The sequence below is a fragment of the Aythya marila genome, assembly GCF_965140915.1.
Source record: "Aythya marila genome assembly, chromosome: 2".
In the NCBI taxonomy this organism is placed as follows: Eukaryota; Metazoa; Chordata; class Aves; order Anseriformes; family Anatidae; genus Aythya; species Aythya marila.
In genome coordinates, this window is record NC_139043.1 from 79523401 (window position 1) to 79550724 (window position 27324).

At 46.0% G+C, this 27324-nt stretch overlaps 1 protein-coding gene across 9 annotated transcripts in view; it reads right to left on the bottom strand.

Annotated features, from left to right (window-relative positions):
- Window positions 1-1009: 1009 nt before the first annotated feature.
- Window positions 1010-27324, bottom strand: part of RNF152 (ring finger protein 152) — a 36000-nt gene continuing 9685 nt past the window's right edge. For 3 of the 9 annotated variants that reach the window (XM_082752584.1, XM_082752588.1, XM_082752587.1), the window contains one exon: window positions 1010-6671. In XM_082752584.1, coding sequence (XP_082608710.1) covers window positions 5944-6555 — 612 coding nt within the window. In that variant the 5' untranslated portion in view covers window positions 6556-6671 and the 3' untranslated portion in view covers window positions 1010-5943. The other 6 variants (XM_082752585.1, XM_082752589.1, XM_082752592.1 and 3 more) reach the window with 6 other exon arrangements.

Here is a 27324-nt window from a genome sequence, read left to right on the forward strand (position 1 = left end):
AGAGGCAGCGAAGAAAACAGCAAAATCTGGAGCTTCACAGCCAAGGTATCCTTGAGATACCATTTGACAGAAACGATACATGCAGTCCACTACAAAATGCGCCCAGTAGATGGTTTTGCACATACGGATCTGAAATTCTAGGCTACTGCCTGATTGCTTGCTCATTTCCAGGTGTCCTTCTTCTTCTGCACCTTTTCTACACTCCTTAAAGCCTGTTCAGGCCAAGTCTGCATGTCACATTCAAGCTCTCAGGAGTGTGTTATACTGCAGCTTCTGAAGACCCTGAGCTTACACAGGCCCCCAGTATGCTAAAAACCCTGACATCTATGTCTCTTGGTTCTCTTTTGGGTGGACACCCCAGCCTGGAGGCACAGAGCAATGATGTGGGCCCTCACCTGAGCCCCAGACCAGATGTCCCCTCTGGAGCAGTTGGTCCCATGCCACAGCACTCGGTGTGTTTGCAGAAGGCAGCTCGGAGGGAGCGGCAACTCATCCCATGTGAAAACCAGGTAGCAATGCCTACACTTCATGCTACTGTGCTATCTCAGCACCATAGAGTACGTGACCTCCCTGAGATACAACAGCCCGAGGCCCTTTTACTAATCCTCTTGGCCTCTCTGCTCCATGAGAGCATGTTGCATCCTTACTGTCCTCCCCTGAAAATGGTAACAGTTCTCTGTGCTCATACATACAGGGGCTCAGTGCATGCCCACAAGCCCCCATCTCATCGCCATGCTCAGGTGCGTGATACAATTGAGGACAGACTTGTGTAAATCTGAAGGGGACTGTGGGAGGGAAAAAGGAAATATTTTCTTCTGTCTGTGTATTTTACCTATGTCTCAGAATTGCTTCAGATGTACAAGAACATGCTTTGCATAAAAAATTGTAGGAATTATTTAGAACTAAAAGTTTACTGAAGCATAAGGAGATGCTTGAAAAAATGCATTTATTAAGCATTAAATTTTGCTGAACTTAGAAGGTTGTTTTTGTTTTGTTTTGTTTTGTTTTGTTTTCATTAGAGATGCTCGAGGCAACTCGAGAAACGTCTGTAAAATCATTCTACTTGAAGATGGAGCAAGCAGCTTTGTTTGTTGACACGAGCAGGCAAGAGGCAAAGTGACAAAGAGAAAGGACAGAACAGCCCCAGCTGTCAGGCCCACGGACAGTGTACAGCACCAGAAAGGTCGCTAACATGCTGTAAACCCACTGCAGCGTTTCCAGACAGCCTTGCCCTGCTGAAGTTCTTGCATGAAAACTTTTGCCTTCAGGGCCAGCAGATCCTTCAACAGCCTCCTGGACGATGCTGGGACTCATTTGCTCCCATGCAGCTCCTCCCTCACTCCCTCACCCTCATCCACCCACAGAAAAAGTCTGGGAAAAGAGACATTTCAAGCCTTGATTTATGTGCTATTAGGATAAGGAAATGTTTCAACCCCAAAATTTATGTGAGATGTATTCACTGCACCTGTGAGGCAACGTCCTCCACTGCTTGGCACTCCTGTGAGAAGAGGCAGGGAGCAGAGAGGCTTGGACCAGTTTAGGCAGTAGGTGGGTGCCAGGAGATTTTGATGCCTGGACACTGGCAGTAGAGCTCAAATCATGTATGAATTGTTTGGTTTCATTCTAGCCCTGTTTTGAATGTAGCAAAGCCAGAACAAACCAGCCCTCTCCGTTCCAGAAAAGCCTTTGCCACATTACAAAGGTTGGCTGCCCAGGGCTCCAGCAGCACAAACAGGACTGGGAAGGGGGAGCCAGCCCGCCAGTCTGTACAACACATGCTTAAAATAAAAGCCAACAATCCCTCGCTTCCATATGCAAAAAGTTTACTTAAAACTTGTAAATCATCTGATTAAAACACACACACACAAAAAATCTGCTGTGTGGCTCAGTAGTCTTCAGCAATAATTTCATACTCCAAGGTAATGAAATGTGAAAATGCTTTCACCACTTGCCACAGCCCACACACTTAACACTTTGCCTTAAAACACTACGAATCAAATTTCTGCCAACCCCTCGTAAAATACGGAGCAATTCTGCCAAATTCCCATCCATGCTCTTCACTTGATGGCAAAGTAACAGAGGTAGCGTAACTCACTTGGTATCATTCTTTTCCTGCTAATGTTTTATTCAGACTGAGCTTCATTAATAAAGATGAAAGTTTGGACTCATGGTTGCTCCATGTATACAAAACGTCCAGGCTCCTTTACATCTTGCTTAAGCGTGAAGAATCACCGAACACAATTTCCCACAACCAAAAAATCCCGTGTAACAAAACTGCATATCCAGATTTTTAAAATTCACTGAACCAAATTTCACAGAGTGACCCCTGAAGTCTGTTTGCCAGGAAAGCACAAGCCCAAAACGGAAGTTGGGACCTCCCAGGGGAACAAAGAAGCTGGACTCCAGTACACACATCCTTCGCGTTAAACAAGCAAATAAATAGACAGCATTCACACGAAGCAATTTGTTCTAAAAATGCAGGTGCATTTGTACTTCCCACAACCACTTTTTAAGCCTTGGCTGCTCAAACAGCACTGGAGTCACAGAAGTCTTTTTAATTTTTTTTATTTTTTATTTTTTGGTGGAATTGAGCAGTGACTGACTTCTTACTGGACACCAGGGAACAAAAATTAGCCCAGAACCTGGGCTTTAGACAGGCCCAAATGTCTCCACAGAGAAAACCTACAAAGAAATGTGTGTTAAAAAATAAAAACAAAAAATAGATGTGTATACAACAGTATCACTTTCCAATGCCAGGTACTGGACCACGGAATGGGATAGGCTGCACTGCATTTTTGAAGTAGTGTGACTGTCGACATACTTGAGAAACATTTTAACACTGTACATTACAACAAACTATTCAGTTCACTTGTATACAAGTCAGCAAATACGCCAGGCGATCCAACATGACGTGGCAGTTGCAAATTTGTAATGATGGTCACAGTCTAAAGCCAGAACAAAAAACATCTCCAGAGTTTCTTGAAGAAAAGGAATTAACATACACACCGCACACGCACGCCGACAGAAATCTTGAGGTTTTACTTATTGTTCTTACACAAGGCTGCGAGCAGGCAAATGTCTGGATCAGAAATTAGGTCAAACATGCATTTCAGCAGGCACAAAAAGTACAGGAAATTCGTATGAACGAAAGAAGGTACTGCATCACGTAACACAGGATGGTGTTCTGCGAATACAACACTTGCGCCACTAATACCGGATAAACCCCACGCCTGCCTGTTGCATAACGTGTTACACCGCGTGGTGTTTTAACCTAATTTCTGATTGTTCCCACGTAGGTATGGAGGGGCAGGTTTCAAGGCAGCCGTTCTCCGCGAGGCCAGGGAAACCTCGGCCCCAAGAGCTGCAGTTGGGCAGGCACGGCCTGCACGGGGCCGGCCTCCACACGGTCACCTCCCAGGCCTGCTCTCTGCCTGCCTCGTGTTTTTGTGCAGCCAGCGACAACTCAAACAAATGCAGAAGTTGGTGCAAAATGCTTCCACGCTGCTCTGGGAGCATCTCCCAGCTATGCTCTATACTCCTGGTAGAAGCATCAGTGTCTACAGGGAATAAGGCAGTAGAGGGTCACGTCCCATGTCTGGTCACTTCCTTCAGAGTCTATAAAGGCATGATTTTTTGGTGAACTGGCTTTCCTTCACGTACCAAGCAGCACAGCGTGGATGTCAGCAGAAATCTGGCTACCTACTGGTGACAGGACCATTTACAAGACACATTTTGGAGTTCCTATTGCTCCCTACTGCAACCAAGTAAGATGCGCTGCTGAGAGGTGTCAATGTATTACAATACTGTAAGTCAGGCGCTTGGACCTACATGAAAAAGGCATTGAATGTGTTCTCTGAGGATTATGTTGTGTTTTTTTTTTTTTTTTCTGTGCTATGAATACATATGACAGTAGATAAAATTCAGCACAATCGTTCCTCTCCATACACGACCCTACGTACACCGTAACAATTAAGCACCATATGTTTATGCTGTTCTGCAGTGAAACAGAAATCGAGGAAGAAAAGGGTGGGTTGTGAACCAGGAGGGGAAGAAATCCAGCGCTAAGTCAGAGGTATGCTGACAGAAGTTGGAGTTCAGAAGGTTTATTGTGAACCAGATACTGGATTTGGTGACAACATCAGAAAGCCAACACCATCTACACGGCCAGCTTGGGCACTGTATAGTCAATGTTATGTTCTCCAGTGTTATAGTACAGCATTGAGCAATTTCTAATTAATTACTAGAAAGAGCACTAGGTGGAGGACAAGAGTTCACTCGACAGGGAGGTTATGCTTAGGCAATTGCTCACACTTTGTACTTGCAAAAAGAACCAGTGCAAATCAATAGCTTTTCCTGCCTTATTAAAGGTCTTTCTGCCACGTGCCCCTTGATCTGATCCTTAAATCTCAAACAAGTTTCAGCTTTCAGACTTGCCAAATACCCAAATTCACAGAGTTGTACTCAACTTACAAACAGGATTACTAAAGCTAGTGGGACTGCTTTATGGAGCAAGGTGCTGCTGAAATGCAGGTTCAGGAATTTGGCTCTTTCCGAGCAGAGACCTGCAAATGACTGGGGTTTTAGGACATTCATAGGTGGAGGGGGATATTGCCTGTGCTTTTTCTTTTTGTTCTGTTTCCTCCCAAGTCTGTCCTCATGAACACCAACATTTATATGAAATGTGGGGAAAGGTCCATCATGCTCACCCAGACATTTCGACACCAGGACAGCCACAGTGATTTAGGAGGTGCAGTGCAACCCAGGAGAGGGTTGGGTTATCCTGTATTCTTCTCCCAGCTCCGTCACTGGCTCTTATTAGATAATTGCACAAAAGGGTCCTCAGTCTGTTGGGATGCTGAGGCTTCCTTAGAGCAACCCCTCTTTTACAGCACCCATGGGTGCACAAGCTCTATCTCCTAGGAGAGAGGGAGGCAAAATAGGTCTAAATTCTTCTAAAAAATTAAGAGAACCCAACCTCTGGAAAAAGAAAAGGAAGGACAATTTGCTACCACGCCCTTGCAGGAAGGAGTCCTAGGACTTGTCCTGACCCATTTCTTCACTAATGGCTATGAAGGCCAGGTCTGTAGGAAGCCCTGTTGCCAGATCAGAGGTAAAACAGCATGTCCAGCGTTCACTGCTCAAAGCCATCCTTCACGTGAAGCCGGTTAGGCAGAAATGTTTCGGCTGCATTGTCAGGCATTCCTCCTAGCCCACTTTGCTGCCCTGCTGGGAAGCTCCTTCACACAGGAGGTTCTTGAAGTGCCACTTCTCTACAGCCACAAACAATGGGGGAAAGCGAAGAGAAACAGAGAGGCAAAAAACACACAGCACAGAACCAAACAATTGCTTGTAAAATGTTTCCTTTTAAAAACTATTATACAACCTCCTAACTCAGTTTAATTAATGTGCAGTTTAAAACATATAAAATGCCTCGCCAGCTAAATGATTTCGCAGTTTTACAAGTCTCCCCCTTCCCTCCTTCAATTAAAAAACAACACGTGTGGGTTGGTATCGAACACCTCTCGCTGAGTCACACGCCAGGTCTCCTTTAATTCTACATGGAGCAGTTTTGATTTTGATCTACTGTGGTTAGAGAAGAGCTCTTACCGCATACTTTACAGTATTAACCAGCTACGCAGATGTCTTTAATCTCATAACACGATAAAAATCACCGTAAATTACAGTCCCTTTGATAAATGATTATGGTGATGCATGCAGTCCTCCTCAGTGCTGTTGCCATCAGGCAGGGGACGTGGTTTTCTCCGCAGGCCACCAAGGGCTGGGGCCAGGCCGGCGCACCGCCGTCTCGGAGCAAAGCGTCCTGCAGCCGTCGGCCAAAGTTGCGGTGAATTGTCTTGCTCGATCCCACCACCACCACCACCACCACTACCACCACCACCCTATCCCCTGGGCGGGCACCCCCGGGGCGTCCCCCGCAACGCCTCAGCCGCACGAGATCACCGTGAAGCGCTTGGAAATGCACGACATGTTGTGGAGGACGATGCCCAGGAGAAAGACCAAGACGCAGGCCACCAGGATGACAGTGCACACCCCTGACCAGGTGGAGCTCTTCACCACGCCTCTGCGGTCGGGCTCCTCCGTGCCCACCTCGGCGGGGAGGCCGCCCTGCAGCGGCTGCTGCTCCGCCGGGATCGTCACCACCGCCAGGGACTTCTGCTGGCTGCCGGGCAGGAGGCGGCAGCCGATGTCTCCCGGCAGCAGGGCCCTCTCCTTGGAGAGAGGGAGGGGCAGCATGTAGCACCCGTTGCTCGGGAGTTTGATGAAGACGGGGGTGTGCTCGGAGGCGTGGGGGATGGCGATGACGGCGATCACCTCGGGGTCATCGGGCAGCTGCGACACGGAGTAGCCCGGCGGCAGCTTGGTGATGCCGCGGCACCAGGGACACCGCAGGTCCTTCTGGCTGGTCCTCATCTGCTGCAGGCACACCGAGCAGCACGTGTGCTTGCAGTCCAGCAGCTTGGGCCGCCGGCGTGGGCTGTAGTAGTTGAAGCAGATCTGGCACTCCAGCAGGGAGTCCTGGGACAGCGTCTCCATGGTGGCCGGCCTGCCAGGGAGGTCTGGCCACGGCGCCCCGCGGCCGCCTTCCACCGCTTCTCCTCAGGAAGGCTGCGAAGAGTGCAGGGAGTCCTCTGGTCCTGATCTTTCAGCACCTGAGGGAAACAGAGGAACGTGAATCAGTGGGTTAATTACAGGAGGCAGAGGAAATGAGAGAGCCCGGCTAAGGGTGAGTAAAAACGAGAACTGACTTTGTAAGATAGCAGGAGAAACCAGTTTGCGATCCCAAACAAGCAAGTGAGTTCGTCAGCTTTACCAAGCCCCCTCCTGTCTAACTTTCCAGTCAGCCATCAGCAGATCTCTCTTGCTTCGCAGTCATAAAATCGCTACCAACCCTCCAGACTTCCACTCATATTTATACCCACGAAAGGTCCACGAAGCAAGCCCCTCGGCCTCTTGTACTTTCAGAGCTTTGCAGCCCTTCCTGCACCCTCACAACTGCTCTCATTTAATCCTTTAAACCCCTGAGGATTTTTAGCTATTTGGCTCAACCAGGAGGTCTGTGAGCAAGGTGGAGGAAAAAAAATGTTTAAAGGGATGCATTTCCACGAGCTCCCGAAGTTACGACTGTAAGATACATGCCTGAATGAGCAACATGTTTTGTATTTACAACAAAACACCCACATCTGTGCACAACAGAAAGAAATGGCAAGTTTTTCAGTTACATTAGCCATTTGCCCAGTTACCTGAACAGCCCCTGAACATGTCCATCAGACACAAACCTCGTCCCTGAGGAGGACATCGCTCAAGGTGAGAGGCTCTGCTTGGACCCAGGGCTGCAGCGTGCCATGGAGAACCAGCTGTTAATGCACAGCATTGAAGGCGAACTGCTCCTGACCTTGTGCTGCACTAGTCATTAAAAAGGGCTTCCTTGCATTTCCCCACTTATTTCTTATCACTATGCAAAAAAGAGGCAGCTGTATTTACTTCCAACAGCAAGTTGTTTAGCCCTGTTTGATTTCAGTCACTCCAACGCGTGATAAATATGAAGGGGCGACATTTTTACAACTTCTTGCTTTTTGCCTTCCTTGCTGTATTTGAAGAAGTATCTGTTCGAATTTGCATCCAGATAATAAAAGAAAGCAAGCCCAAAATATTTGCATGGTGACCTTTGATCACCTCTTATTGCAATGTTATACCTAAAACAGTTAACACCAGAGGACCAGAGCTGTTGGAGGACTTTCTCCTTTCCATAGAGTTATTTCTTGCTCTTCCCTCTAGGTCACAGCAACTAGGTTGCAACATGCTGATCAATAGGTGACATCAGCTGAACAGGAATATCACAGTTCAAGACGAAAAAAATGGCATAAATGTGGGGTTTGCAATACATGACAGGCCTCTGGATCACACCGCCCCATATCCTACCAATATCTGAATTGGGAAAAACAAAATACATGTCATCCCTTCAGATCCTAACGACTTGTCACTGCTGGCAGCACCGGCCCTGCTGCCGATTTTGTAACAGCAGCAGATTTTGGCTCGCAAGACGCTTCAGCAAACACGCAGTGACAATCCTGACTCAGGAGGGAGCGGGGGCTGAGGTTATGAAAGCGGGAGCTTGCGAACACGTGAAAAAAGGCATGTTCCAGCCATGGGAACGTCACTTCTGGGATGCTTTGCCCGAGACCAGTGCTGGGGGAGGCCCTGACCAGTGTAAAACCCGCACAGTGGCTGGGGCAAGGTGCCAGGCATTGCACAAGGCATTAGGAGAGACTCTGCGTGCGGCCAGGGCCTAGCACCACCACAGAGGGGGCTTTGCATTCATACAGCCACACCAAAGGAGAGCAGCAGAAAGTGAGGAAAGGTTTTATTTTCTTCATACTCTTTTGCATTACCATCTCCACATTCTTATGATACAGGCAGGCTCAAGGAAGATTGGCAGAAAGGGGCATCAAAAGACTGGCATGCTACTGAGACAGAACACCATCCACAAAGCTAGGCCCTGCTGAAAAAAACATTAAGAGGCAAAGGCCAGATTAGAAATGAGTTACAGAAACTCAGGAAGGGATCACTCAAGTCATCACCATCCCATCTTTCAGTGATCAACCACACGTGATCCAGCAGTTTTATATTTTGTACAAAAGTGTCCATACAAAGTCTTCATAGTCATCCCTGTGACAAATGAGCTCAGGCAGTAAAAGAGGCAATTCTGATCTCCTAGAGATAGGAGATGCAAATCTGTTAAAAAACGGGTATAATACTGCAGTATTTCTATGATAATCAGCCCTACTGCCTGGAAATTCAGAAGGTAAAGCTTTAATTTAGAAACAGAGTGGACGTAGTTGTTCTGTAGGTGTAAATCACTATCTCTGTACAGATCTGCACTCCAGATCTCAGAGTCAAGGAACTGAGTGTCTAAGTTCTCTGACCTGATTTAGCTGTCACCTATAACCTCTTCCCAGTTAAATTGCTAAAGTCAAGCAAGTTCCCATTGATTTTAAAGTGACTGGGGATCAAGCTCATTTTTCTGACCTCATAACCCCAGGAGCTACATATTAATACGCTACCAAGCCTTCATCCCCATCCCAGTGACATCCTTACAGTAGAACAGTGCTAAAAAAAGAGGTGAGATATTCAGAACTAAAGAATGAAACAGAAGTCACATCCAAGCAAAGAAAATCAAGGAAAAAGAAAAAAATCCATTCTAGCAAGAAGACCTTAGCTGCTTTGAACTCTAAGAAATGGTGTGAAGCATTCCTCCAATAGGTCAAACTTACAAATCATTAGTGCAATGGAAGAAAAAAAAAAAAAAAGAGTGGAGCCAAATTAAGAGTTTATGATGCAACTTGGGACCTGCATGACATATGTTGTTCAGCATGTACAGGCATGTTTGCAGAAGCTGCAAAGTTAATGACAGCCCCTTTTTGAGCTGGTGTTGAATAAAGGAAACAGTTGCTTCCCCTGTGTCTTAAAGTTCGATCATTTTCCTTGAAAAATAGTAATAATAAAAAAAAACTATAAACATTATTTTGATTACAAGGTTGCATTGTACATATACCTATGCCAAACTATTACTTATCTTACTTTCCCCGTAAATCTCAAACAATAACCAGAGCTATATTTTGGCAGATCCTTCAGAATATGTCTAAGGACAAGTTAAAGAGTAGCCACATCTGTCTAACTCCTTGGCCCTTGCTTACACTGACGAGCTTGCCTTGTCCAAAGTTTTGCTATCTGGTTTGATGGGTGCAATGCAATTTTACTCCAAAACATACTGAAAGCCCCACAACACTCCTGCACTATGCCACAGCTTGTCTTGGGGAGACAGAAGCCACCATCTACAGTCAGAATTAAACTTCACAGTGTCCACTTGTTTCATTTCGTTGCACATGGTGAGGAAGGGAAAAGCTGTGGGGAAAAAAAAAAAAGCTCTAAGTACTTTTCTATCACCTCATTTTAATAACGAGGTGAGGAGTTAATGCTGCAGCAGACCTTCTGGTGGACAGAGGACTGACCTGTCTCACTGACTTGCTGATCTCACTGAATTGTTGACCAACACCCCCCACACTAACTGAGGGCACTGATCTACCCCAGGTGAACACGTTGCCCAAAGTTGACTCAAACTGCACTCTTCTTCACGCTTTGAGCGCAAAGACCAAGAGGCAGCCGGGCTGCAGATGGAGGCACTGCCGACTTCAGTGTCAGACAAAAACCTCGTTTTGTCACTGCATTTGTCACCCAGTGACAGACACAGAGGGCTGTTGACAGGAAAAGAGGAAAAAAAACAAACAAAAAAGACTGTCAGGGATCTCTGTAGGTCCGGTAAGAGAGAGCATACGTGTGTGTGGATATGGGCCTGCATGTGGGAGGGAGGGCTGGGGAACATGACGGTGAAACCACACACACCGAGGCAACTGCAGCTGCGATTAATAACTCTGCCTAGCCTGAACCTGACAGCAACTGACAGCTTTTCAGGGCTGAGATCTACCCAGTAATACGAATAAAAACTAATAGGGTATGAAAATCCACAAGCTCCAAAACGCAAGTGTCAGACAGGTGCGGCAGCACAGGAAGTGAGAAGAGGCAGAGCTGCAAAGAAGCATGAGGAAACCTCTCTGGCTCTCCGTTTCATGCTTGCCGTGGCTCTGCCCCACATCCACAGGGCTGCTGCTGACGAGATTCACACATGGGAGAGGAGACAGAGGGAGGAACCTGCAAAGCTGAGGAGATCCACCAGAGGAGATCAAGGTACAGCCGGGTGGCTCAGAGCATGACATAAGGCCCTCCTTGCAGATCTGGGGTGCCCTCTGAAGAGTTCGTAAGATTTGAGAAAATACCACGTAACTCAAGAACAACAAAGACAGTAAGCCCTGGAGAATAAATCATCTTTCAGCTGCTCGGCAGTCACGCCATCTGTTCTGTCCATACCCTGTCAGAGGCTGTGGCAGGCCCCACGCTCTCTTTCTTCAGGTGAGCAGGAGGCCCGCCATGCCAAGGCACTGCCCAGGAAGGTGAAGGGGGAAAGGGCGTTTGTTACAACTCATGGCTTCCCGACACGACACAGGGAAGAAGAAAGAAAAGGGGTCAGATTAAAATGGGATCTGATGTAGAGAAAACTCTGCACAAACGCTAACTGTAAAGTGGTCAGAAAAGGCAGTTATTCTTGGAACCCAGTGCACAGGCAGACATTAAACATCCACGATGAGAGGTGAACAAGTCCAAGAACAAACCAAAGACAAATCATTGCTTATTAAGATGGTGTTTCTTCTTCATAAGTGACTAAGCAGTGGAAGCCACAGCCTTGAAGGGGCGCTGCCTCCACTGGAGAACCAAGAACTATCTCCACACATACATCCTAACCTATTAGGGCCCAAAATTATATCAACGTGAAAGCCACAAAAATATATTGTAATGATGCCTGTGGAATTTAATACAATTCACAGAAGATTAAATATCACATCCCATTTTTAAAGACTGGCTACAGGGCGTGCTGACCACTGGAAGCCTCAAAAGCTCTGCCCAGACCTATGCGCATATTTAGGCGTGCCGTACCTGCTGCACGGCAAGGTTAATAACAGGCTTTTAGCAAGGCAGTGCACTGACGATACTTCACCTTTCTCAAGGAAGGTTCATTACGCAAACTCCCCGAACACATTAAGCATTCTCTGGCAGCGTTACCGAGTATGTATGATTTACGACGAAGGAAGATCCATTCATTTCGGGTGCCCTTAGGCTGGAAAGGAGATGGGGGGAGTGGCGCGGAGTGGGCACCGATCTCTGTAGGGGAACTAATTGCAAGAATCATCTGCCCACAGATATGGAGGGAAAAGTCTGCTGCAGTCACTTCCAACTGATAGTGGATAGGAAGGAACATATACAATATTTGGGTGCATTTCTGCTACAAAATTCACCATCCATTAATGTTTCCAACATATTTGTTTGTACTAAATGTACCGGGGCTGTTGCAACCATGCAGGACGTACTACCTGATTTCCCCTGAATATCCTTCACAAAATGATCCTATTTATTTTTAGGCTGTTCTTTAGCACTAATTACCATAGTAACTGAGAACAGTACAAAGATTAATTAATTTATTCAGCACAACACCCTTGTTAAGAGAGAAGTGTTATCGTTATTATATCCTTTCATCATCTAAGAAAAGAAGTGCTGAGAGATGAAGCAGTTGGTCCAAGGTCACGCAAGCACCACCCAGATTGCCTCAAAGCTCCTAGAAAACTTCATGGCAGCTCCACTTCTAACTTCTTGAGTCACTGGACAGGGGTGAAAGATTTTTTTTTTTCCCAAACAGAGAATCAGTAAGGCTCAGAAAACCACCCATTTCTCCCAGTCTCTCCAAGGTGGCTGTACCTCTGTGGTCTCTCCAAGGTTTTCAGTGGCTTTCACTGAACATACCAGCTTTTCCACAGAACATGAAAACCATGAGAGCCTGTGATCCAGAAGTTTTAAAGCATCTCCACAGACACAGCTCACCCATCATGACAACTGCAACTGAGAGACTGTCTGCATTTTGAGGGACATGAAACTAACAAAGTGAGTCCATTCTTCTCTCCAGAATTTCTTATTTTCTGGGCACCTTCCCCTGAGACACACAGCCTACAGCCACTATTCTTTCCATTTGGTTATCCACAATTGTACAGAAATATTTCAGAGCAAAAAAGCATTTTAATTTGGCCAAATCCTTAGCCAGTGCAAGCTGACGTTGCTACTTCAGCTTTAGCCCAGCCCTTGCCAAGAAATCCAGCCCTTGGCAAGAGGAGAACCAAGCATACATACTCTCAGATGTGTAAAGCCACAGAAAATAAAGCTGTGTGAAACTGAAATATGAGCCTACAACATCCTACGAACCTGTGCCAGGGTTTCCGTGCTGATGGGGAATCTGCCGTGGGTGATCTCAATGGCACAGATCAATCAGGACAGCAGCTGGCCTGCCTCCTGCCTCTCTGGCAGCCATGCAGTCAGAAGTGGATCATGAGAAGGGAGCCTGGGTACAAGGTATTAACCCACCACCTTTACCTCAGAAATGGTCACCAGCCAGCCGTAGCAACAGAAGACGGAGAAACAAAGGTCCCCCACAGGAATGTAAGTAACTACATGCAGAAGTTTACGTTTTTGGAGAAGAATGGATCCAGTGAAAGCACCAGCCTTTGGTGTTTATAGAAAACAGAGAGAGACTCACTTGCTGCACGTTGTTCCATCTCACCTCACCGGCTCTGCTGTTCCCTCCTTTTATCTGCAAACTTTGACACGTCCACATTCCCCAGCTCCAAAGACCTTATTTTGGTCAAATGTGATCAGGATAAACTGCACTTTGTTCCAGTAGCAAACACTACTAATCACCTGTAATGTGCCTGGTCAGCAAACGACGGGTACGGATTCGTACTGCTGAGTCAAAACAGAACAACCATGCTCACCAGCAAGTTTCAAGTGAGGTGCTTTCCTGTGGGAAATGCTACTTGAAATAAAAAGATTCCAGAGAAACATGCCCGTTTCAGGCACATTTCTTCTGCCCATCCAGCCCATCAACAGCCCTCCATGTTGTTGGATGCGGAGCCCAAGCAGTGGAGCCTCACCTGGTCCTCACCAGCCCAGGGCTTCCAGGTTTGTGGCTTTTTGACAAGGTGACTTGTCAAGCTGCCCTAGAGCTGCAGGTCCCTAAAACTCACAAGCTCCTGGGCTTCCCCCAGCCTGGGGGAGTGCAGGAGACCCCATGTGCAACCCCTGCCCATGGGGTTGGAAACAGGTGATCTTTAAGGTCCCTTCCAACTCAAACCACTCTGCGATTCTCTGACAGGATGAGAGATCTGACTGTGGTCATTAGGCATCCCAGATCTGCAAACTCCCCCGCACAGGATACTAAAAGGTTCCCTCTCAATTTGGAAATAAACAAAATCTCCAGGGTTCAAAACATCCCAAGGGACAGTGCTCATTTTTATAGCCTTTTTCACTGCAAACCTCACAGGGCCATTAGCACTTCTTCAGATCTGTTGGCTGCTCTTAATTATGCCTGACACACTCGTAAACCCTAGGGTGAGAGGACTTAACAGCCAGGTTTCTCCACTACCAAGTGACAAAACCGTTTGCCATTCAAGCTGGCACCAAGAGGAATGGGGGTGAAGGGCCATAAGAAGTGCAATCTAGCCCTCACCCTCTTAATACAAGCAACACCAGTAGTAACTGATGGCCAGGACATAAGGAGCAGATGGCTGGCAAAGACAGATTTAGAAGTAGCCTCCCTAACTTAAAGCAAAGTCACAAATTCAGCCATTAAGGCCAAAATCCTACAACTTCATAGCTTTGCCCAAGCTATGGTCATTAAGCTCACTGTCAGTAAAAGCTTTTATTTGCAAAGCAGCATCTTCTTTCTAAGAGATTTTCTTTTATGGCTACATGACCGGATTCTGTGGTATTCAAAACGCTGAGAGACCATGAAGCACCTGATCAGTTAAAGTGACAAATTTTGCTCTCCCATTGCAGGTTTACGCTTCATCTGCCATTGATTGAATTCGCCCGATACCTGAAGAGAAACTTAATTAAAATATTCTTCCTTCCCTCCCCCACGAATTTGCTATTAGACTTACAAAATGCCACCATCCCCAAAAATACAGTATTAAACAAATCTCAAATGCAGATGCCTCTCACCGATATAGGTCAGTGGGTGCTTGACTGGGAATCAGCTTGAAGTAGCGCATTAAGACACCCAACTATTACTACAGGAGCAAACATTGCAGCTCTCTGAGGTCACCGAGCAGTTTTTGATAAAACCAGGTCAAAATCTACCTGCACACTGGCCCGAAGAGAGAGAGGAATTGATACTCACATTTCATAATGCGAAAACTGCAAACTCCATTTCACGCTTACCTCAGGAAACAGAAGTCCTTCCAAGGAGAGGCTGAATTGTTGCAGCTCCGCTCTGTGTTCCTGTCTCACGCACGGGACGCGGTGCCCACAAAGCACGGCTTCCTGAGGAAGCGATGCTGAGACCCACACCACCCAGCAGCCACCTTCACGCTGCTGCTCTCAAGGGCTGGGCTGGATTTGGTTTTGTTTGGATGTGGGAAGGGGATGTTTCTTTTCTTTTTTTTTTTTTTTTTTTTTGCTTCAGCAGGTAAAATAAAAAAGCCAGAGACCTAGGGGAATCAAAATAATACATCTTTTTACAGTGAAATGGATGGGATTGAGAAATTGGAAAACACTTTATTAGAAGCCTCATAATAATAAGGAAGGAAAATCTCTTCTTTCATAGACCATAAAGAAGTAGAGTAAGGTTTGAGGGAGATTACACTGAGGGGGGAGCTTTTTAATCTTTTTACCTTTCTCCAAAAATTTACTATACGGGCAGCGCAGGGGAGTAAAGTCCCCCATTTATCACAAGAAAAGGTGTAACAGATGTCATAACACAGAAGAATGACTTCCAAGAGCTTATCTTCACAAGAGTGGCCGATAGCCAGCCAGCACGGCTCCTCAAGGTCAGCCACTAACTATGTCATTTCCTAACGCAGACAAATTGCGATCTTCATGCATTTGCAGCCTCTGATAAGCTCTCCAGCTACTCCAGGTCACGGCACTGGTCATTCTGGTTTGCAGGCTACACCGAAGGGAACTGGAGCCAGTCCAGAAGCTCCTTTCTTATTGGAAGCTAATCATTCACCCCGTAACACTCCTGGCAGCCAGTAATACTAATACCACGCTCGCTTCCTGAGTTTTGGGAGCGGTCCAACTCTCGCTGCAAATATGGATCGCAAGCAGAGGTAAACCAAGCCTGAGCAGCATACATATTGATGGCTTCCTGAGCCATCGGGTATCCTGATTTATATCACCAGGCAAATCATCCCCCAAAGATTTAGCATGTTATACAGAATAACTAACTTGTCCCAATGCTTTTCCAAAGCACATGTTCCTACGCATGACTACAATGCTCCACAAGGCCCAGTGCAGCCAAGTAATGAAGCGCCCGGCCTGACATCAGCCGCTGGAGTTAATGGGATGATACATGCTCCTGAGGTCAGTTGCACTTTTACATATTTAACACACTATCATCCATCAACACCACTAATACAGAGAACCAGTGGCAGCGGCCGCAGGCAGGTCAGTAAATCTCTACGAGCAGATGCTTTCACCCACCTTGTGTCACCCTGAAAATGGGTGACCTGGGCAAACACAACACAACCTTCCCGGAACAGCCACAACTAACCAGACTGGTGGTGTGTAAGACTTGAAGCCCTGGTACAAGCAGGGCAAAGCTGAGTCTAGCAGTGAGGCAACAGGCCAGGAAATGCTCACACTCCTCTCCTTCATGCCCGCAGACATGGGCAGGCCCATGGGAGCAAGAAGACGACTCCCAGGGGTGGTTTTCTAGGATGAAGCCAAACAAGGTGAGGGGATTTGTGTTGAGTCTCACTTTCCCTCACAGGAACCAGCACGGTTTGCAAGACACGACACCTCACAGCTAAGCAATATGGTGTTCCCGAGGGCCATGACCACAGCTCAGGTAGCAACTGGGCCCGCACTGCCATGTCTCACAACCCTCTCTGGTGGGCTGAGATAAATTACAGCTCCTCAGAGACGGAGCACAAAGATGCAGAGCTGCCAGCCTCTCTGCTCCGACAGCCACGTCATGGTGGGGACCAGCAATCGGCCTCTCAAATGCTCTGGCATGGGAAGATAAACTATTCTCGCCCATGTTACTTGAAACCCACAGATGCTCTCCCTCACAGAGACAGCGGGTATTCAACTCCAGAGCCACTCACCTGCTGTAGCTGCAAGGAGTTTATCAGACCTGCCAAGCTTTGTCAGGTTGTATTTCATCCCCTTCGAAGCTCAGGCCAGACATCACCCATCATACTTCTGCCAGTCAAAGCCTGGCTGCTTTGGAAACATCCTGGTGTGGAAAACCCTCCGCTTGGCAGCACTGATCCAACAGCATACAGCACTTACTGCATGAGGGAGTGCAGATGCTGGGAAAGGACAGTGTTATGCTACATTAGAGGGGAAAAAAAAAAAAAAAATCAAAATGAAGCAAACTGCTTAATTTTGGGCCTAGCCCTGCACTCCTTGCAACGTAACAGCAGAACAGACTTCGAGAAGATAACAAGCATAATATTGCTAGTGCTCAAGATTTCATCATAACCCTGATAATACATGGCTATGGTAAATCCCCTAGGCCCACATGGTTATCTACAAGCAGCTCAGTATTCAGTAAAAAGAAGGCTTCTGGCCCCCTTTTTCTGAAGAAAAGCTTGAAAACATCGACTTCAGAAGCCCCAAATCCTGGTTAGGCAGGCCCCTGAACTTTAGTCTCTCACTTGCCTCATGATTTCAGGGAACTCTGAACCTGAATTAGAGCTAACTACAGAAACGTAATTTTGAGGTAAACAAATTCATTGGCAGTTTCAGGTCAAATTAAGCAAATACTTTCTCCCTAAGGCAAAAATGGCTATTTCAATTAAATTGTCAGCTCATTCCAACTTTCATTTTAGTTTGACCATTTCCTTTCAGAGGAAGAAATTTATAAAAAGGTAGAGCAAGCAAAGCTGTCTGTGCTGACTCTGGAATAACTTTTCTCCTGATGTTGTCAACCAACCACTGAGCAAGCCAGAAGCATCTCTTACTCGCACCGCCTTACTGCTGAGCGCAGGATGCTTAACTCTAGCAATACCCCACATTTTCTTTTTCTTTCCCAGCCTATTCAAGGCAAAGGAGATAAATATACCCAAGCAATCAGCAAGAGTTTCATAGCAGCACGTTTACAAAGAATCCTTCAGCCTTTTGGTTGCTGGCATAAAAAAAAAAATTAAAAAAAAAATAACAACACAGTATATTTTCATCAGACCAGTCACTTTGCATGATGTGATCAAATCCTGAAGAGGGCTATATGTTTGAGGGGATTACTGTTTTTTAGAGGTGTTTCTTGCAGAAGAGCTAGAGGATCATCCTTTGGAAGGGCAGGTAGTTCAGATCTTTCTAAAAAGGTGACTCATCTCAAGGGTCTCAAGAGTACATCCCAAAGTCACTAATAGCTTAAACACAGTATCAGAGAAGCTTTACCACATGCATCCAATGCATTTTACCTGTAGCATCACACAGAACAGCCTTTCTGAACAAAAGATGCCACAGAGACTGTTGAAAGAAAGGGGATAAGGCCAAAAGTCTGTTTTGACACTCTCCTGGTGTTGCCTTGGAAGATGCAGCCTAAGAAGAGGTATATCTGTGCAGGACTGACACAGATTCCAGTCAGCTAAGGTCTTTACACTGTTTTATTAAAACAGTGTCTGTGTGCCTTACAATGGTGCACAAAACACAGGAAATACCAATGCATACAGCCAAGGCAATGCCAGAAGAACCATGCTGACTCACACCACTTGAGGACTTGGCCAAGAGGCAGAAATCAATGTGACAAAAGAGATGAGAGACGTACCTCTTTTCTACCGCCAAAACCAGTTCTCATTTAGGATGAGCTCTGGACCAGATCTGCGCCGTGCCACAAGCTATAACATCCTTTGCTTTCCATCCAAAAGATTTTCAGTATCATTTCATTTACTGACATCATTGTCACTTTTTAGAGTTGGGTCAGTGTTGTCCTATCTTTAAGTGATTTCATTTGCCATGTATCTTTCATTCTAATGATTATTCCTTCAAAAAGCAAACACTTTTATGAAATGTTTATTTCTTTTTGCCAACCTCAGGAATGATCAAGATATTTTATTAAATCGAGACAAAAATAAAAAGTATTTCCTATTTAGAAAAAAAAAAATGGATTGAAAAAATCCTTTTCTGTTCTTGAAGCCATTCCTTCATGCTGTGCCCTGTGTTTTTAAGCAGTGAAACTTCTGCAGGTTTCTTTCACATTAACTTTGCAGAAGGCTTGCCAGAGTGAGGTCTTTGCCAACGAACAGGGTCCTTAAATGCTATGACGAGGAAAAAATTCATGTAATGATCAATACAAATAGTTAATGGCATTATTATTACTAACACCCACCGTGTTTGGCGTTGAGCTCTCATCCTTTAGAGCAGCTGCCTCCAAAGAGAGCTCTAAGAGAGCAGGGGCCAGCAGGTGGCACTCCAGAATACGAAGTCCTAAGCAGCAGGGCTGGCGGGACCAAAAACCCCGATCTGCCCGGCTGTGCCCCTGCCTTGCTTCAGCAGCCTCCAGGAGGTTTGGCTTGGATGAGCATCTCCACTTTCCCACTCCCAAAGAGGGGGGACAAACGCCCACAGCCTTGCCTTTTAGCACCCTAACACGACGCTGCTGCAAGGCATGGTGTCCAGAAGCGGAGGGAAAAGCGTCCAAAGTGCTGAGCTCACAACTTGCTCCCTAAGGGGAGGGCTCCCTCAGGACAAGCTGAGTTTGCTTTTTTGTGTCATGCATGCAAAAGTGGCAGCACTTAATCCTGTTTCCTACCACTCTCCTGCACTCCTCCACACAAGGAGCAACCTCGGATGCAGCTGACATAATGCTGCCTCGTACTGCTTTAAAACACCACCAACAACAAAAAAAAAAAAACACACCCTAAAGACTGAGAAACCAGTTTCCCTTCTGTTTATTTTTAGCTATCCCCTACACATACGTACCAGCCCCAGTGCTTGCCTGCATGGCTACGAGGCGTCTCTGCAGATGGCTCCTCGAGGCGCCGCCACGCTTCCCACCCTCCTCTCAGCCTGCTGCCTCCCCTCCCGCAGCACATTCAGCCAAGCTGACACTTCTTCCAATTAAACGCTGACTGGCAGGAAAGCCCCCGTCTGGTAGCCTGGTCAGCCGGGAGAAATAAATCCAGCTCAAAGAGCTGTGGCTCACCCGGTCTCTGCAACGCTCACCTAGCTTTAGAAGCCATCGCTTCGCTGTGCTCCTGGTTTGGAAACCTCCTCGTCCCTCTGTCTTCACTGAGAAAACACCGTGCAACTTCAGGGTGAAGGGAAGGGGTGCCCTTAAACGTAAGAAGAATGTGCTGTTCTCTTAGGAAATGAAATTGTAAAGACAGACTGGAAGCCAGTTGTTTTGCCCAACTCCGGGTATCAAGCATAGCAGTTGTTTTTTAGAAACATAATGAATTGATGCAGCTGACAAAGATGCAATTTCTACACCATCCTCCCCTGGAAATTTTAGTGTAAAACGTTAAAGGTCATACAAACTGGGTGGAAAAAAAAAGACTGCATTTTTATCACAAGTCCTTATGAATTACCTAAAAACTATACAAATACTGAAAATGTAAAAATGAGTTGCTGCTTAAACTCTCCTTAAAGGCAAACTTGTACCATGGGATCCTTCTGCTTACGTGGAAACAGCAGGAAAGATCTCTCAGAAAGTAACTACCTTTCCTCTCCTGTACATGTCAGTGGACCGCTGGCATTTTCCCCCACGAATTGACCCCAAATACAAATAGACACAACACTGGGAAAAGTTTAAGGTCATCTCTGTGGGTATGAGCAACGCACAAAGCAGACAAAACCAGGCAAAGTAGCGTGTACTTCTTGCAGGTGAGGATCCACCAGCAACGCCACATGATATTCATTAGGGTTTTGGACATCATTTACATCCCGAATTCCAATCCAATTGCCCACAAGCCAGCAGTAAGCCGTACCTTCCTTGTCATACGTCTTCCTTGTTGGTCACTACCATTACCCAGCCGAAGCAGCTCAAGGTCTGTGCATCGCACACGCTGCACAGAAGTTTTTGCTTGTTATGTGTTTTTCAACCAAGTTTCTCTTAGTACACAACAAAGGGCCGATGGCACGGAAAGAGGGATGGGACAACTGTTCTTGCTTACTCTGCCTTCCTAGCAGCCATCCCGATGTGGATTCGGTTCATAAAATATTCATACATGGAAAAGCAAGTCATGAAGCATAACTGTAACCCATACCAATTTTAACCACTGAGAAGCAATGAAGCGTGTAACTGTCTGCTGATTATCATGAGACACCCGAAATATTTCCAAGTTAGCAAGCGCTGCAGTTGCTGCTGTAAGAACCCGCCCGGCTCCCCTGTTTCCATGGCTCTCCCCGAGCAGATGCAAGCTCTGCTCCACGTCCCATATAAGAGTGGAGGTGCAAAGCACAGGTGCCTAACTGCAAGTAGTACAACTATAAGAATAAGGCCTAAGCTGAAGACCTGTTTTTTTGTTTGTTTGTTTGTTTTTAAAAAATCATTACATTTTTTCATTCCCTGATGTCTGATTGCATAAGCCCTCTGAAGAATGCAGTAAAGGTCACCGAAATGCACAGGCCCTCACTGAAGGAAAAGATCCTGGTGTATATTGTTTAAAATCACACAAAAGAAGTGAGCACCGGTGCCAGAAACTGATGATATTCTGATTTAAATCACGCATGTATAGGCTCCCGCCACCTCTGTGTCTCTCTTCATTTGGAAAAGCAACAGTTTTACAAACTTATTAAAGGACAAAGTTGTAGATCCTTATCGCTTCATTAAATTGCCAGTGCATGGTCTCTAATTTTTTTGTCCTTGTTTCATAACCACCCATTAACATAAAAAGATAAGAAATTCTCCAATGGACTGACCACAGAGCGAGTTGCAGCCAGCAGAGGAGAGGGACAGCAGAGGAAAGTAACGCAAGCATTGGGAAAAAAATGAATCATCTTCCCCAAAATATGAAGGAGGCTTTTTGTTTGCTTTGTCTTAAAGATTTCTCCTACTTGAGCTAGAAGGGCTACAAGAGTAAAGTTCCTGTAGTTGTGGGGACTTATTTCCATTGCCCTCCACCAACCACTCATTTTTGAGTCATGCTGGCTCCAAACAACAAATAAGGAAGAAAGCAATGTCACAAAAACACAACCTTTCTTTAAATAACTCCTCATTATCAAGATGAGACCATCAGCAGCCCTCTATCTCACTCCTCCTTGTGCCAAGCACGTGGCTGCATCAGAAGTGAGATGATACAGACTATAAATCAGGACTCCAAAGTGGAACTCAGTCTGAGGATTTCTCCCTAATCTATTTCTGAATACAGGCAGAATTTCCTCTTAAAATGCACATTTCCTTATATAAAAGGCTTTTCAGTGGCTTACTTTACCCATTTGCAAGCATGTTCAGGAACACCAGTATGATACCACAAATTCATTTGTTTTACATATGAAAATAACAACTTTATACGTGACAAGTAATCACATGGACTTTGCAAACAAGTTCTTTGAAGCCTCCTTTCTTTCAAGCTGCAAAACAGCCTGGATGCAGGCCTGGCAGCATTTCTTTGTGCCAGGGACCCCGACAAATGAACCAGTTGCACTGCGCTGGGCAAAACCTCTTTCACAGTAATTGTTCTCACAGACAGATGTGTTCAAGGCTAGCCTTTTCCACAGATCCTGCCACTGGAGGACAGGCCATCCCAGAAGCAGTCCCACTTGCAGCAAATACAACGCATGTGACTGGCTCTGTTTGAGAAGAAAGTCTCAAAGATAAAGAACAAGGAGGGTAAATCTCAAAATATTCAGCAAAAGCTTTCAAAAGAGGCAACCACTGGAATTTTTAAGACCACCTCAAAACCATCCCGACATGCCCTAGATTTCCTTATCTGTATTAAAATTCTCTTTAAATGCTATTGCTTGTGTTTTCTGCGGATGTCACACAGACAGAGAGAGAGTGGCAGCTTCCAAGAGGTCGTAAGCTGAAAGACAGAAGTCACTGTGAAATTGCAAGAACGAAAAGACTGAGTTTCTGTACCCCTGAAGCCTTCCTAGAGGGTCATCTTTCTGAAGGGGAGTTTCTAATAGGCCAACCATAACAGCAGTAAGTGTCCTTGTAAAAACAGCTGGCTGCTTACCAAAGGCAAGTTTGGGAGCAGCGCTTCTTCACTAATTTCTTACCAATTGGCTATTACTGCCAAGACGCTGAAACTTCATATACTGCCACGCTGCCTACTCTGATTAAATAGACCGACTATTTAATCAGTGGGCTGCAATTGATGAAACCCCAATATTTCTGTTGACTTCTATTTGGGTAGGTAATCTACCTTGTTAAAAGCAAAATCTCTAGCCTGGAGTATATTTTATGCCCATTCCCTCTGCCAGTCTCATTCAATTGCACACACAGAAACATTTATGCCAGACCAGCAGGAGTCTCTTCGGGTAAATCAAATCACTACTTGCTCTACGCTGACCTTAAAAGAAATTCCCGTATCCTAGTATCACATTTATTATTGCAAGGCAAGCCCCTAAAAATGGTATTGTACTCTTGAAAATTATGGCAAGATTCTGATTTAAAGCAAGATCAGTCAACAGTGAGTACCAGTGGAAAGGCAGATTTTCAAATGAATGCCTCGTGAAGGAAGTGAAATGAACAGCTATGTTACCTGTACAAAGGGGCACGCTGTCTCTTCACTAAACGGTAGAAATTTGGCAACCCATTTTTAGATCTGTGAAACACTGCCCGTAACAGCTCAAGGTCTTTACATACGGGATAACCCACGACCCCATTCAGCAACACAGAGTGGATTTCCTAGCTAGGTTATACCTGCCACAGCCACAATGGGCGACTCAGTGTGAACAGAAGAGATGCAAGTCAGCCACAAAGTCAAGCCCAGAGGGAAGAACGGGAAGACAAAGCATGCCAATTACTTCCCATGGGAGATGGTGCTAGCATTCCTAACCCTAAGTGTTCCGTCTGATTTTTCAGTTCAAGGAGATTTGTTTCTTTTCCCTCCCCATAAAATAAACCAATGAACTTTTGGACAAAATTTGGATGCAGTAAAGATTTCCGGAAAGCAACACAGGATGAAATCTCCAAACTAGTTGTAAAGCTAATGGAAGAGGCAAAGAGCTTCACCCTTTTGCTGCTCAGAAGCTGAGGAGGAGGGGTTTTCCTGCTCCAGGAACATCCTTGAGGCTACATACCATCACATCCTTAACTCCACCTTTTGTCATACAACTCTTACCATTTTTAATTTAAAAGAATGCTTCTACACAGGACAGGACCTTTAAACCCCTATTCACCCAAAAAAAAAAAAAAAAAAGGTTTTAGCTAGGTTGCACCTGCCTGAGAGGTGCCCCAGTGCCTGACACTGAAGGGAAACAAAATTAAGAGGGGATTGTGGCTTCTGGATTCTGCAAGCACCCCATTTCCTTGCACCGCTAAAATCTCATCCTGGAGTTAGAGTATAAATGGGTCAGGGCTTAGCAAGGATACAAGGCCAAAACGCAGTTCCTCATTAAACACAGAGAAGTGGTCCCTTTCATCATCTCCAAATCCCAATGCAACTTACTACAATGAGAGAAAGGTTCAGAGAATTAGGTACCGGCAACCCAGCCTGATGAGAAACCTCATTATTTCAACACAGTTCAATAATCTGAAGCATCAGCAGTGTCGACTACCTGCTCTCTTCAATGGTCCATTGTTCTCCTCCTCACTCCTGGGAAAAAAGAAAAAAAGGAAAAAAAAAAAAAAAGAGAGAGAGAGAGAGAGGGAGAAAAAGAAAGAAGCTATTCTGAGCTTTAGTACCACTGACTGAGCAGTCAGTGACCAGCATGGGGCTGATACAGGACTGGTTCACCCACCTAAAGGGATTGTTTTATAAACTGCAGCAATATCTCCAAGAGAGGTGGCCAGTACTTGACTTACCCAAGGCAGAACCTCAGACAGAACAACAACAAGAATACAAGCAAAAAATACATTTGGACCAACTCCTTTCTGACAATCCCTGCAATAGTCTTAACAGCCATGTTACACCTCCATCAGTTAAAAAACACAATTAAATAAAAAAATAGGGGAGAATAAATAAAAGCTTACAAACGCATAGTTACAATACTGGGTCTGTAATTCAGCAAGCACTCAAATAAGAGTCATACACTGGGAAATAGCATCTGAAGTATTAATACTGCCATTACTGGACGTCTGCTTTACTTGCACCGGGAAAATCTAAGCTGGCCTAAATTTAGCGTCAAATATTTACCCAGTCCAAGTTAATCTTCGTGCAACAGAGCCAGGACTTCCCCAAGCCACGTGCCACAGGCAGATTCAGCGAACCCACGCAAGAACCTGGGTATACTCATCACAGAAGGAAACTTTCATTCACCACGGATGAGCCTGACAAAATAATAATACTCTTCTCCCCGATGAATGTTAAGTACCGGCAATTTCAGCAGCTCAGCAGAGCTCTGCCAATGCCTCCTGCTGAACCCATTCTACTTTGAAGTGCATAATTCAATATTCAGGTCAAAAAGGAAAAGTGAGTGTGAGGGGAAGAGAGAGATCTGGGTTCCTGTCCCTGTTCCAATGAATGTTTAATTATTTTATATTAAAAATTCATTTGGAGAAGGGCTGGAATCCAGGCAGCCTAATGCCTTTACCTACAGAGAAAAAGAACCATGACCAAATGCTGCCAGGGGTAGGAGCACAGCCCTGCCTTCCTGTGGGTGAGCACCACACCTCGCCCAGAGAGCAACCGCTCTCTCTTCCATTGCTTGCATCTGGGAAGGTACCTAACTCTGGGAAAGAGTAAAAAAGAGCAGTTCAGCATCTTCTGGAGATGGGGAAGGGGAAACCTCATCAAGGTGTATACATATCTGAGGGGAGGGTGTCAAGAGGACGGAGCCCATCTCTTTTCAGTTGTGCCCAGCAACAGGACCAGAGGCAACGGGCACAGACTGAAGCACAGGAGGTTCCTGCTGAAAATTAGAGGGCATTTCTTTACTGTGAGGGCAACAAAGCACTGGGACAGGTTGCCCAGAGAGGTTGTGGAGTCTCCTTCTCTGGAGATATCCAAAACCCACCTGGATGCCATCCTGCACAACGTGCTCTGGGTGATCCTGCTCAGCAGGGGGGTTGGACTAGGTGATCTCTGGAGGTCCCTGCCAACCTCAGCCATTCTGTGATTCTGTGGCTTCTCAAAAACTTGAAGCTGTGTGATTCATGTTATGAATGAGAACCAGCCCAACAGAGCTCAGTTTGGAGCACCAAGTACTGCACCCTACAGTCAGCTGAAAGAAGCTGAGGGGGTTCAAATGCTTGAAATGCCTTTTGTATTTCAAAAGCAGAAGAAAAAAGTCAGCACATAAATCATATACAGTGAACAATGCACATGTGATAATTTTTGACTCAATGATTTTGAAAGCGGGGCAACCTAGCAGATCCTCCTGCCAGTGGACACGACTCTCCCGAACAGCCATGCCACCACAGGGAGGCCAAGGAGGGCGGGTGGCAGGAGCTGCTCGTGCCATGCCAACAGGAAAGCCACCACCTTGGCCTTCCCTCTGCCTGGCAGCGAGAGGAGCTGGGATGGGGACTCACTTGGCCTCCAGGCCTGGCATGGTGACAGGACGGGTTGGCCCTGACACAGCTGTGGGTAGGCCTGGGAGAGGGCCCACCCTAAGGACAGCTACCTCCACCTCGTCCCCAAACACGTGTCTGTCTGCAGCGGGCATAACTAAAACCTTTTCAGAACAAGCTGCAGACTGTTGTGTTTTTAGTTTGCTTCTTTAACTAGTCCTTGTTCAGCTACTGGCAGCAGCACTGCCTTCAGCTGAAGCTGCCCATAAAGGCCGGCCTCCCAGAGGGTGCTCCCCGAGTGACACAGGGGCAGACAGGAGGGACATTTCCACCTCCAGAAGGAGGTGAAGTCCTACCGAGTATTTGATCCAGACTCGAAGCTGTTTTCAGCAGTCAGTTGCAAGTTAAATAACTATCCTGCTTAAAGAAACCTAACAATTATGTTTCCACCCCTCACCCCCCCAGCAACTACTGCTGTTGTGACAATATTCATCTTGTCCGTGATGACTATTATCTGCTGTATAAATATTGATGGTCTGAGTAATTGCTGCTCTGTACATATGCGTCTCACAGATATGAATTTCTCTGCCTGAAGTAGGCTGCTGACAAAGTGCTTTTCTCCTTTTGCACGGCAAGGAAACATTATTGGAGGTGCCACCGAGAGTTGTTAGACCTGGGGGGGGAAAAAAAAAGCAACGAGTAGGAACAGCCTTTGGAGAAAGGGAATGAAATCGTGTTTGCCTGGGCTGGGAAGGCTGAAGAGTCCCAAAGAATAACAAGCTAGCTGTGCTGGCATTCAGGCAGCGTGAGTTCAGCTCTGGCTGTGCCAACACCAGGCACTGCTCACAGGGAAGGAGCTGTGCCCATGCTGTACCCAGCCAGTGGCTCAGTGATGATGGAGGTGCTCTTTCTGGATTTTGCCTCTGGACTCCAGACAACAGCATGTGAGAGACGAAGGCCTTTCTTAGCAGCCACAGACTTTCTAGGAAATAAAACACGGAGTCTGAACACTGATAAAATCACACCCCTGGAATTACAGGTGGAGAGATGAAGATTTTTTTTTCAGCCATGGCAAGGTT